The sequence below is a fragment of the Sinocyclocheilus grahami genome, unplaced genomic scaffold, assembly GCF_001515645.1.
Source record: "Sinocyclocheilus grahami isolate Dianchi unplaced genomic scaffold, SAMN03320097.WGS_v1.1 scaffold152.1, whole genome shotgun sequence".
In the NCBI taxonomy this organism is placed as follows: domain Eukaryota; kingdom Metazoa; phylum Chordata; class Actinopteri; order Cypriniformes; family Cyprinidae; genus Sinocyclocheilus; species Sinocyclocheilus grahami.
In genome coordinates, this window is record NW_015505331.1 from 614,626 (window position 1) to 627,099 (window position 12,474).

General features: G+C 37.0%; 2 protein-coding genes and 1 long non-coding RNA gene across 4 annotated transcripts in view; 1 reads left to right on the top strand and 2 right to left on the bottom strand.

The window, feature by feature from the left end:
• Positions 1-2,413: 2,413 nt before the first annotated feature.
• On the bottom strand, positions 2,414-6,417 carry LOC107592285 (eukaryotic translation initiation factor 1A, X-chromosomal-like). Its single transcript, XM_016281723.1, has 7 exons — positions 6,254-6,417; positions 4,831-4,914; positions 4,214-4,317; positions 3,987-4,037; positions 3,823-3,904; positions 3,592-3,683; positions 2,414-2,780 (listed from the first exon to the last, which is right to left on the bottom strand). Exons 1-6 carry the CDS (start codon positions 6,267-6,269, stop codon positions 3,604-3,606), a joined length of 417 nt encoding a protein of 138 aa, XP_016137209.1. The 5' UTR covers positions 6,270-6,417; the 3' UTR covers positions 2,414-2,780; positions 3,592-3,603.
• Positions 6,418-6,505: 88 nt separating this feature from the next.
• LOC107592286 (uncharacterized) lies at positions 6,506-7,166 on the top strand. The gene is made up of 2 exons (XR_001609965.1): positions 6,506-6,573; positions 6,730-7,166. It is a non-coding gene; the product is annotated as an uncharacterized lncRNA (long non-coding RNA).
• A 46-nt stretch (positions 7,167-7,212) lies between these two features.
• LOC107592284 (ribosomal protein S6 kinase alpha-3-like) overlaps positions 7,213-12,474 on the bottom strand; it is a 16,269-nt gene continuing 11,007 nt past the window's right edge. For both annotated transcript variants that reach the window (XM_016281720.1, XM_016281721.1), the window contains exons 13-22: positions 11,570-11,672; positions 11,345-11,475; positions 11,129-11,254; positions 10,800-10,889; positions 10,547-10,705; positions 9,261-9,422; positions 9,083-9,159; positions 8,819-8,936; positions 8,584-8,724; positions 7,213-8,418 (exon numbers count right to left, since the gene is read on the bottom strand). In XM_016281720.1, the coding sequence (XP_016137206.1) occupies positions 8,296-8,418; positions 8,584-8,724; positions 8,819-8,936; positions 9,083-9,159; positions 9,261-9,422; positions 10,547-10,705; positions 10,800-10,889; positions 11,129-11,254; positions 11,345-11,475; positions 11,570-11,672 (1,230 nt within the window). In that variant the 3' untranslated portion in view covers positions 7,213-8,295. The remainder of the gene's footprint in view (positions 8,419-8,583; positions 8,725-8,818; positions 8,937-9,082; positions 9,160-9,260; positions 9,423-10,546; positions 10,706-10,799; positions 10,890-11,128; positions 11,255-11,344; positions 11,476-11,569; positions 11,673-12,474) is intronic.

The window sequence follows — 12,474 nt, forward strand, 5'->3', positions numbered from 1 at the left end:
AATAATACATACAATTTATTTTCAATCCTCTAAAGGTGTAAGTACTGATGTGATTTGAAATGCCAATGAAACAGCCATCACAGCAGCTAATCAAATTTCTTAATGCTTCTGGGTATGAATTTTATATAACTTTATCTTTATAATATAATATCCTTATATATCTGCTTTAGACTTTAGGTTTGGACAAGAACGGTATCAATAAAAATATTAGAGAATCTCTGGAAGGAAACCTTGAAGGAAATCATTTAGGAATCGAAATAATATTTAGGCTGACCCTACTTTGCTTATTTAGTTTATATTTATAAATATAATAATAATAACAACATAACATTAATAAAAAATATATATATTTCATTTGCACACGCACACACCTGTATATAGGAATAATTTTCATATTTACGCTACTATAAAACACTTTTTCCTAAACTTGTCAAACGCATGTGTGCTACGATGTTCTGTCAAAATGTGTCAAAAATACAGGTGTGGTTTGCACAAACGTAACATGCAGTAGGACAAGCACAGTTCTGCAGATGCTGCTTATATCACACACACCGAAGCAGCCCCTGAGCCGAATGTAGCTCCCTCCATTGATTTTCCATTAAATTAATTTGGCAAATGGACGTGGTTTAGTCTAAACGGCTCTAATCTCATCAGAGTTTGACTTCATAGTGTTGGGCGGTGCTCGTCCTGTCATCTTTCGAGAACCTCCCATGCCATGAAAACACAACGCAGTACAGAAATAATGGACTTGCCCATCTGACGACGACTGGCGAACGAACAAACAATAAACCCCTGCACAGAGTCTGCAACAGACAGGCCAAACTAAAAAAAAGTACGCGTAATAAATGAAAAGCCGATCTCGAAGTGCAGAAGGCCCGTTACGATGAAAACGCGTGATAAATCATGAGCTTTTAGCGGTTTTTGTCTGCCAGATCAGACAGCAGCTTTAAGCTTTTGAGAAGGAAATGAATCAACTGAGCACATCATTGTTCTTCATCAGCCCACTGTAAGCTACTGTGCATCATAAGCATGGAAAAATGAGTGTGTGCGCAAGTCGTTGTTCTGTCCAATACTAACTCTAACAAAACCCCGCAGGTACGTTTACTGAATTATTAACGGAATGCTACCTTTGCGCAAGTCGCTCACCTGTCGGTGTACTGGCAGCGGTGTTGACAGCGTTCTCCGCCATCTTCGTGGTCCACCGGCGGCTCTTCCAACCGCAATGTCACGGACAGCGCCGCAGCAAAACGCGACCCCCCAAAAACTCACGCCAAGAGAAACAGCATAGCCAGCTCCTTCCTGGACTGCCGCTGCGCTACCGGGACCCGATCTCAGCAGAATGCGCTCTGTGGCGCAGATTGTTAGGTTTGCAGTGACGAATCGATTGTGAGGGAAGTTAGTCTCGCGCGGCGGTCAGCTGTCCGGTAAAGAGAGCACTAGCGGTTGAGGAGTCCAGACAGAGAGGCTGGACAGCGCAGTAGTGCTGAAACACGGAGTGACGTCATCCACAGCGGCCCACGTCCACAACCCAAACTTGTCGAATTACACATTTAGGCGAACCAATTATTTAAGGAAAAAATATGTAATTAAAATCCAGTATAGGCTTAAATTAAGGCTTTCTATTTTTTTCGACAAAAGGTCTTTTCATTTCCGTTGAATATAACGTTTCCGTTTATGTATTACGTATTAGAGAGAGAGAGAAAGAGATTTGTGGCCCACACATATTATCAATGTTGAATCTAAAAAAAAATTCTACACAGAATTAGAAAACCTCTAATACTTATAGAGACTATTACCATTTTTAACCAGAATTTGTACACCTCAAGGTCAAGGACAGAAACGTCTACCAAAGGTTATGAATGTATGGTTTGTAAACAATTCATTATCAGGAAACAAAGAAATTGCCAACTCGTAGGCAACACTGCTAAATAGTGGACAAAACAGGTCACTGCTACTTCCATTCCGTACAAACCGAGAGGACAACAACAAAAATAAAAATATATTTTTTTATTTCAGGCACACCAGAAATGCATGCAAATGCCATGAGGAAGAGACCGTGTAAAGGGAGAAAATAAAATACAAGAAATAATATACAAGAGATCAAATTCAGTGTACACCTCAAGGTCAAGGACAGAAACGTCTACCAAAGGTTATGAATGTATGGTTTGTAAACAATTCATTATCAGGAAACAAAGAAATTGCCAACTCGTAGGCAACACTGCAAAATAGTGGACAAAACAGGTCACTGCTACTTCCATTCCGTACAAACCGAGAGGACAACAACAAAAATAAAAATATATATTTTTATTTCAGGCACAGCAGAAATGCATGCAAATGCCATGAGGAAGAGACAGTGTAAAGTGAGAAAATAAAATACAAGAAATAATATACAAGAGATCAAATTCAATCCAAACAGATAAAAGGCTCGACCTTTTATTGTAAATTCTGGATTTCTTTGCATTTTAAATTCCACCACATACAGTGGAATACAATATAAATACTTTAAAATCGTAACAAAACTATGCAGTCTATCTTGTGTGGTTGTCATTAAATGTGAAAGAGAGCGATTTGTGTGACAGAATGCTCGGAGAAGGCTTGTAGTGAAATTAGGTGGTGGAGAGAGAAACAGATAAGCAATAAGCCTCTGAGTGTTTCTCTGAAGGCCATTGCAGTAGGATATTGGGCACCAGTTATGCCCAAGTTGCAATTTTTCCCCAACAAGGAAGTTTTCTCTCCTCTCAGAGTAAACAATATAACCCACCAGCAGTCCCGACTCAGATCTGTGGGAGAGGACAGAAATGAACACAAACACATCAAGGTATAGGTTCTCCCAAACACTTCAGTATGTTGTTTTAACCTTAAAAGAGACGCTTGGGGGACCAGATCAGTCAGACACAGTTAAAACATTCCGTTTCCTTAAAGTTACTGCTTATGCTTAATAGATCAATAATGCATATCTTCACTACCATTCAAAGGTTTGGGGTCAATAAGACTTTTAATGTTTCTTAATGTTGTCAAAGACTCTTATGCTGTACAATGCTACATTAAATTGATTTTAAAAAATGCAGTAAAAACAGTAATATTGCTAAATATTATTACAATTTAAAATGTTTTTTAAAACCGAATTTTCAGCAGCCATTACTCCAGTTTTTAGTGTCACATGATCCTTCAGAAATCATTCTAATATACTGATTTGGTGCTCAAAAAACATTCCTCTTCTTATTATTATTATTATCATTATCAACGCTGAAAGCAGTTATGCCTCTTAATATTTTTGTGAAAACGGTGATCAATTTTTTTCTGGATTTTATAAAGTAGGAATCTTTTGTAACATTATACATTTCTTTACTGTCACTGTGCAATTTAATGTGTCCTTGCTGAATAGAAGTATTAATTTCTTGAAGTATTAATAAAAACAAAAAACTAAACTAACTCACCCAAACTTTTGAATATTAGTGTATATCAGTTTTATAGTACAGTAGAAATAACTATACAGGCAATAGAAATTATATAGATAGATATAGATTCCAGCACTTCGATATTTGTAACTTATATAAGAAAAAGTAATTATCAAAACAATCAAACACTTACGTCATCAATGTCCTAATCTTCACTCCCAATATCATCAAACTGAATCTCATCATCATCTCCAGGTCCAAATGTGTCAGTTTCATTGATTTTAGCTGCAGGAAAGAAATAAGAGTCTTTACTTGCATACATCTACATCATCTGACACTTACAATTGTGGGTGATTTGTTTTAGTACCATGACATTTCCATAAAACAGAAGTCAGAAACTGAGTAAAGCCAGTTTGAGACTCACCGTGTTCTGGAAGCTCTCCGTAGGCTTTAAGACTGCGGGCCTCATCTGCATTGAACTTTAAAATGACATCTGCTTTGGTATTCTGTCAAACACATTCAAAAATTCAAAAACTTAAATTTAAAACAAAAAAAACAACAATTGATAAATTACCAAAAAAATCCTACCTGATAATCTCTAAGACCAACAAGGATTATGTCAGATGTGTTGATCCAAACCTAAAGGAGAATGACAATCTGTTTATTACTTGGGCTAGAAAAAAAGTTAAAAAAAACAAGCAGAAATAAGAGAGATAAAATGAGTGAAATTATCAATAACATACAACCATAGAAATATGACAGTCATTCAGATCCATAAACCTTACAGATGAGGGTTATAATCAACATTATCATACCTTTTTCCGGAGCTTTCCTCGAATGTGGCAGAGCCGCTTGACCCCATCAAAGCACATGGCCTCTAGCCGTCCATTTCCCAGCATTTTTATCACCTGAGCATATTCTAGCACAAGACAAGACAAGGGCAATTCTTGGAACTGAAGATCATCATCATCATCATCATCATCATCATCACACACACACTACAGTTCAAACATTTGGGCTCAATAATATTTAATGTTTTTGGAAGAACCAATCAAAAATAAAGCAGAAACAGTAATATTATTACAATTTAAAGTAAATGTTTTCTATTTGAATATATTTTTAAATGTAATTAAATTCTGTGATGCAAAGCTGAATTTTCAGCAGCCTTTACGCCAGTCTTCAGTGTCACATGATCCTTCAGAAATCATTCTAATATGCTGATTTGCTGCTCAAGTAATAGGTGTCTTAGATAAGACAGACATACAAAATGTGCAGAGCAGTGAGGCCCACTGAGAACCACTGATTTAATGCATCCTTGCTGAATAAACATAAAATTAAAAAAACACCCCAAACCATTGTGCAAAAGTGATGTGGTGAAAATGATCATTTATTTGCACATATACAGACCGGCCAAACTATTTCAACTACTTACCCTGGCCATCATCCTTGAAAACCAGCTCTCTCTTCTCTGACTCGTTCTCGTTCTTACCACGCCGCCGGTTTTTTCCTCCTTTACCTAAAGAAATTAAATAAGGACTCTTAATTACCTTGAATGTAATAAACAGATATTAAACCTTCTCATTTATTTCAGTTCCTTCTCTCATCCATGATATCACCTTTTCTAAAAGCTACAATCCAAAATGCTCAATTAAATTAAATTCAAATGAAAAATATTCCAATAGACACTTGTACAACCATTTACAGACACGTGACACACTGTACATGTAGTAAAAGGGATATAGGGATAGGGGCTGATAGGGATTCATTTTATCTCCAAATATTCACTTTAACTCTATAAAGCCTACTGTATCGTATTTCATGCAAGAATTATGCATTCCTTTTGCCCTCTGACTGATAGTTTATACTTTTTTAGTAAAAGGCCTTTTAGTATAATTCTAAATATGTCCCCCTCCAGGTTGTGGTACATATGTCTTTTTGCTACGAAAACTTAAAACACAAATAACTTATGTTTGATGAACATTTACTGAACTGAAGCAACTTAGGTTTACTTGATGATCCAGCTACAGGCTTTTAAATAATAAATACATACACACACATATACATACAGTGGTGTGAAAAAGTGTTGGCCCCCTTCCTGATTTCTTTGCATGTTTGTCACACTTTAATGTTTCAGATCATCAAACAAATTTAAATATGAGAAATTGAACTCAGGTGTGATAAACCACAGGTTTAACAGGGGGGCAAACACTTCTTCACACAGGGCCATGTAGTTTTGGATTTTGTTTTCCCTTAATAATAAAAACCTTCATTTAAAAACGGCATGTTGTGTTTACTTGTGTTATCTTTGACTAATATTTAAATTTGTTTGATGATCTGAAACATTAAAAATGTGACAAACATGCAAAAAAATAAGAAATCAGGAAGGGGGCCAACACTTTTTCACACCACTGTATATACATACACACACACACACACATATACATATATATATACATACATACTTTTTTTTTTACTTGACAAAATTGGGTTTATTTGTACATCTCTCAATCATTTAATTGCATTACTTTATATTTTGCCGTTACAATAAAAATTAAACTACAGAGCTTTGATCATAAAATTAATAATTAAATATCACTTTTCTAAGACATTATGTGATTACATTACAAGCTATCAGTATTTCACCAAATCGCATATTTTTGCTCAGCTTGGGCCTCTGAATATTTTTTTCATCCTCGATATCACACTACATCGTGGTTTGGCTGAAAGCAGCGCTTGTGCTGGTCTCGTTGCCGCCGCGTTGCTCGCAAAGGCCGGGGGTGTCAGCGCGAGAGCGAGGCTGAATTCAGCTCCGTTAACAACTGACTAAACAATAAAGGTGATTATATCTCCCTTACCTTTATTCTTTGGCATGTTCGGATTACAAATACTGCTGTCTTTGTTCAGTGATGTCGTATAACAAAGTATTCGAATAAAGAAATGTTAAATTTCAAGGAGGATGTCAAATAATTCCTCTCCCTTTTTTTGAAGACTTCCCCTTCAGCAATAATCTACGCCTGCGCAAAACCTGATTTTACATAAAAACTTTATTTATAGTCTCAAAGACACAATTTCATTGGAATACAAAGCGCCAGAACATGTTCATTGAGGACAATACATTTTCAAGGTTTCAATGCTGATGAGTAATTCTAAGAAAAACAAAAAACTGTTTTGCAAGGTTTATTTGACTTGTCAGTATCGATATATCGATACTTTGGATCGATACGCCCATCCCTAATACAAAGCGCCAGAACATGTTCATTGAGGACAATACATTTTCAAGGTTTCAATGCTGATGAGTAATTCTAAGAAAAACAAAAAACTGTTTTGCAAGGTTTATTTGACTTAATCAGACACATTAATTTTAACCCAGGAATAAAAACCTGCTCTCCCAAGTACAAATGTGCTGGGGGGAAAAACACATGGCCAGTGATATATAATAGAGGCCAGGAGAGACCACTAGGACATATTTCTCACTTGCACTGTGATTATTAAAATACAGCAGCAACAATAAAAAAAGAAGAGTTTGACTAATTCATGTAAATTAATTCCAGAACAAGAGGACACCGCCTGTGGCCAGACTCTCACCAAACATGTAGCCTCACATACAGTCATACATATACAGTAACATTAAAAAAAAAAACAGTTCATCGCCCGGTATAAAAATAATACAATCTGAATAGTCTTTCAAATTATGATTGAGAAAATTGGAACAATCTTGGTTAATATAGCCTGCATATTTCCCTTTAATTTCATGAAGAGAATGAACATGCCAGACTCTCACCAAACATGTAGCCTCACATACAGTCATACATATACAGTAACATTAAAAAAAAAAAAACAGTTCATCGCCCGGTATAAAAATAATACAATCTGAATAGTCTTTCAAATTATGATTGAGAAAATTGGAACAATCTTGGTTAATATAGCCTGCATATTTCCCTTTAATTTCATGAAGAGAATGAACAAAGAAATACAAAAAGTGGAGTGTTACGAATCACTTTAGAGTAAGACAGCAGTATACTGGTCATTCCCAGTAAAAACTAAAACAAAAACACCTGCCATTATATATCCATATAACGTCAGCTCCTATGTAATGTTACCATATTCATTATGAAAGATACAGCATACAAGGGGTCTTATACAAGTTCTGATGATTAGCTCTTATATGAAGGGTATTGGTCTTTGATGGATGAGGTCACTATTTGGATTGCTTTTTTTGCTAATCAAATGCCCTTTAAGACACATGTGCATGACAAAGTGTTTTTGGACCACTTTGCCCAATTAAAACACTATATCAACACAAAATACTTGGTTTGTGATAAACACACTACATTTCTAGGGACATACAATGATGATTGTACGTTTACTTGCATAGTTCTCTTTGATTTCACAAATGGTTTCAACACTGCACCATGTTTAAACACCATCTGAAGTTGCATATAGTGGCATTACTGACTGGCAGCTCTTTCTTTTAAAAGGAAATGAGTAGGCCATTTCAGCATGTGAGGTCTGTCTTGAAGAGGATGGGAACAGCTATGATCAGATAATGACGCTAGCAATAGTACAGTTCCATGCAGTCGCCAGATATGGCATCATTACCACACAATACAGAAAACAAACGGTGTATCACAGTCTCTTAACATCATACACCATATCTCTACACAGACTGACGGAAATACTTTTATATTCATATATAATTCCATACGAAGTACATTTCAAGGGTATTTTCATAAAACAATTGTACATGAACTTAATATTCTCCTAAGAGCTTTCTATAATATTTTACATGATGAAGTAGCGATGATGAATGACAAGAACTAAAAAAAAAAAAGTGTTGTTTTTTTTGGTTTGGGCTGCCATTCCATGACGACAGTAGTTTAGGGTTAGATCTGAGTGGTCACAGGGCAGTAGAGGTCAGCTTTTTGACACCACGGCGCTGAGCGAGTGTGGAGCAACCCACGGGCTCCAGTACAGCAGAAACATTTCTGTTTAAGGCTGAATAGGTGGCTGCCATTGCTCCCTGTGATAAAAGGGAAAAATATTAATAAGAATATAGTCAAACATAAGCATTAAGTATTATAATGATAATGATAATGCAGGAATGTTGAGCTGACAAGGAAACCCATGATTCAGTTTCAGAACCATTTGTTAGATTCACATTTGAAACTGTTATTGCAAAGCAAACCTTCACTAGATGAGGCGCATCATGGCGGTTGAGTTGGTATTTTGGTAGCTGGTCCTTGTTGACTATCCATGGGTGACGAAGAACTTGAGCAGCAGTCAATCTCTTATGAGGATCAACATGAAGCATCTTTGATACCAGGTCCTGTCATCAAAAAGGTTAGAAGATTATACATCAAATACTGTACATAGATCGATTAGGCTAAGGAAGTGTTGTAAACAAAAGGAGAGCCTTCAACCTTAGCCTCAAACGATACAGAATTCCAGTATCCTCCAGACAGGGAGAATTTCCCACTGCCGATCCGAGTCAGAATCTCTTCCGGCGTATCTTCCGGGCCATTAGCAAATGGAGTGAACCTGAAGGATGGATACGAGTGGTGAGTTTTCAAACTGACATGAATATTGTTTTTGAACTAAATCATGCTACATCATCCATACGCAACATTAACTGTATTAAGAAAATTGCATGCAGAAAGTCTGACTTGTATTGTGTGTTAATTTACCCTGTAAGCATGGTATAAAGGAGAACTCCAAGACTCCAGATATCACAAGCTGCATCATAGCCTTGCTTCTTCAGGACCTGAGTGGGTAACACAAACATAAATAATAACAAGAGTGTTGAAAATAACTTACAAAAATATAATAGATCTAGACTCTCATCTAAAACAAATCAACAGGTACCTCTGGAGCAACAAAGTTAGCAGTGTAGCATGGTGTCATCAGCAGTCCATTTTCTGCTCTGAGTTGTTTGGCAAAACCAAAATCACAGATCCTGATTGATTCTGGGTTGCCCGATTCATCCACATACAGTATATTACTGGGCTTTAGGTCTCTGTGTACTACCTGCAACCACAGTGCCAATCTATTAGCCATAATAAATATACATTATAAACATACAACCCATACAAGTTTGAATGGGTTGTAAAAGTGATGGTGCATGACTTTTAAAGGATTAGTTCAATTCCAGAATAAAAATTTCCTGATAATTTACTCACCCCCATGTCATCCAAGATGTTCATGTCTTTCTGTCTTCAGTCGCAAAGAAATTAAGGTCTTTGAGGAAAACATTCCAGGATTTTTCTCCACATAATGGACTTAAATGGTGGCCAAAGGGTTGAAGGTCTAATCTGGTTTCAAGCAGTTTCAATGCAGCTTCAAAGGGCTCTTCATGATCCCAGCTGAGGAATAAGGGTCTTATCTAGTGAAACGATTGGTCATTTTCTAAAATAAATTAAAATGTATATACTGTTTAACCACAAATGCACGTCTTGCACTAGCTCTGTGATGCAAATCCGCAAATTCAAGCATTACATAATCACGTTGCAAAGGTCATGTGCGGTTAGCTCTCTGTCTGTGTACTCCAGATCAAAAAGGTAGGGTAGGGTGAAAAACTCCATCTGGTTTTTACCTTTTTTTTTGTAAAGGGCATTTGACTTTTTTTGCGCATTGGCTTTGTAAACACAGGGTTGGTACTTCTGCCTACGTCACACGTGACCTTTCCAATGTGACTACGTAAGAAGTCGAGCTAGTGCAAGACGCATTTGTGGTTAAAAAGTATATATATACACTTTTTTATTTTTATTTTTTAAGAAAATTACACATCGTTTCACTAGATAAGAGCTGGGATTACTCAGCTGGGATCGTGTAGAGCTCTTTGAAGCTGCATTGAAACTGCAATTTAGACCTTCAGCCTGTTAGCCACCACTGAAGTCCATTATATCGAGAAAAATCCTAGAATGTTTTCCTCAAAAACCTTAGTTTGTTTGCGACTAAAGAAAAAAAGACAAACATCTTGAATGACATGGGGTTAGTAAATTATCAGGAATCATTTATTCTGGAAGTGAGCTAATCCTTTAAGGCATACTAAAAGAATATTTAAATGGTCTAACAGTGTATTTATTTATCCTGGCTAAATTAAATAATCAGTAATGTTTGCTGTGTGTGAATGTGTGTGAGAATGCTCATACCCCTTGGGCATGCAGATATTCAACAGTCTTTGTAATGGTGTGCAGGACAGCACTGGCCTCTCTCTCAGAGAAAAACTTTTGTTGGAGGATTTTATCCAGTAGTTCTCCGCCTTTCAACAACTCTGTGACCAGGTACACCGACAGCCCATCATCAAACACCTATAAACACACAAAGACTCAGAATAACGGGAGACAACACCTGGGACATTCCCGTTCTAAGTGATCTACAGGCACACAAACAAACATCACTCACATCTTTCAGAGTGATGATGTTGGGATGTTGTCCATAACGCAGCAGAATCTCAACCTCCTCTGCTGGATCTCTCCTATCCTTACTGATAATCTGCAATCCAATCAGAACCATTGAGACTAAATGCAGCCTTGGTGAATCTTTTACAATCGTACCGCCCCTAAAGTTTGAACGTTGCTGCATACATATTGAAAAACCAATTAATATATTAATACACCTCTTTTACAACTTAGCAATTAGACATAGCAATTAGAACTGCCAACACACCTTTCTATAAAACTATAAGCACCATAAAGATATCAGTAACAACACAGATGTAGAGGTCTATTTACCTTGACTGCATAGTCCACGCCTGTGCTCTTTTGCACACAGCGCTTGCAGATGGAATAGGAGCCCATGCCAATGTCTTCTTTAACATCATATACATCTGTGAACTGAAGCGTGCTCCGGTGGGGTTGCTGTATAACATACATGCATACACTTTATTCCCATGTGTACTGATATTGCAGGTGTGAGAGAGGAGGAGTGTGTGAATGATGCAAGGATACCTGCAGTATGCTGCTCATGTTGAGGTTGCTCTGAATGGGCGGCTGGCTCTCCTCTTCTACTCCAGAGGCAACAAAGCTAAACCCTCGGAAGAGCTGATGGGCATTGGCACTTGGAGGGACACCAGGAGAATCTGGGTCAAAAGAAAAAGTAAAGTGAGTACCAACAGATTATTGTGATTAGAAATGCATCTACTGTTAGGGAAAGTGAATATTGGCATTACATACCTCGTGGGGTTTTGGCAGTGAACTCTGAGTCAAAGTACAATGTGTCATCTGGCCTCTGGATGACTGGTTTAAAGGGAGGATACATTTCCTTTCTATATAATTTCTAGAGAGAAAAAATACTAAATTATTATTATTTTTTTTTAATTAAAGCCATAAAAATTAGGAGTGCACTGATATTACAATTAAGGCTGATACTGATAAGCCAATAATTATTTTCATGCTATAACTGTTAAAGGGGTCATATGATGTTGCTAAAAAGAACATTAATTTGTGTATTTGGTGTAATGAAATGTGTTTATGCTGTTTAAGGTTAAAAAAACACATTATTTTCCACATACTGTACATTATTGTTTCTCCTCTATGCCCCGCCTTTCTGAAACGCGTCGATTTTTACAAAGCTCATCGGTCTGAAAAGCGAGGTGTGTTCTGATTGGCCAGCTATCCAGTGCATTGTGATTGGCCGAATACCTCAAGCATGTGACGGAAATGTTACGCCCCTTACCATATTGTGATGCTCTGTCCGGCCAGAGTGACGAGACAAAAACATTAAAACCCATTATAAACGAGGCATTTGTTGCATCCAGTGGGGACATAATTACGGATTATAATGATTACACTGTCTTTTTACGCGTTGCATCGTGCCGCGTGAACATAAAACCAAGTCTGCATTTGTGATCGGAGAAATGACAAACTACAAACGCCACTCTACACAGCTCAAAACTCGCATTTGAATCGTCAGTGGCAAATTCTTTAATTATAAAAACACTTACTTACAGTCTGTGAGTCAGAACAGCCGGCATTGTAGTCTACTCTCCCAGGATCAGGAAACAGTCCTCCATTAAATGCGCTGGACACATCTGAATATTTGGGTTAAACTCTTCTGGAACAGTGTTGTAAATACAACT

What these genes read in the sequence shown, in the direction of transcription:
- LOC107592285 (XM_016281723.1), bottom strand. An exon ending in TTTCAAGGATGATGGCCAGG is followed by an intron (nt 4,318 to 4,830) that starts GTAAGTAGTTGA and finishes GTCTTGTGCTAG; the next exon opens with AATATGCTCAGGTGATAAAA. An exon ending in TTGGTCTTAGAGATTATCAG is followed by an intron (nt 3,905 to 3,986) that starts GTAGGATTTTTT and finishes TGTGTTTGACAG; the next exon opens with AATACCAAAGCAGATGTCAT.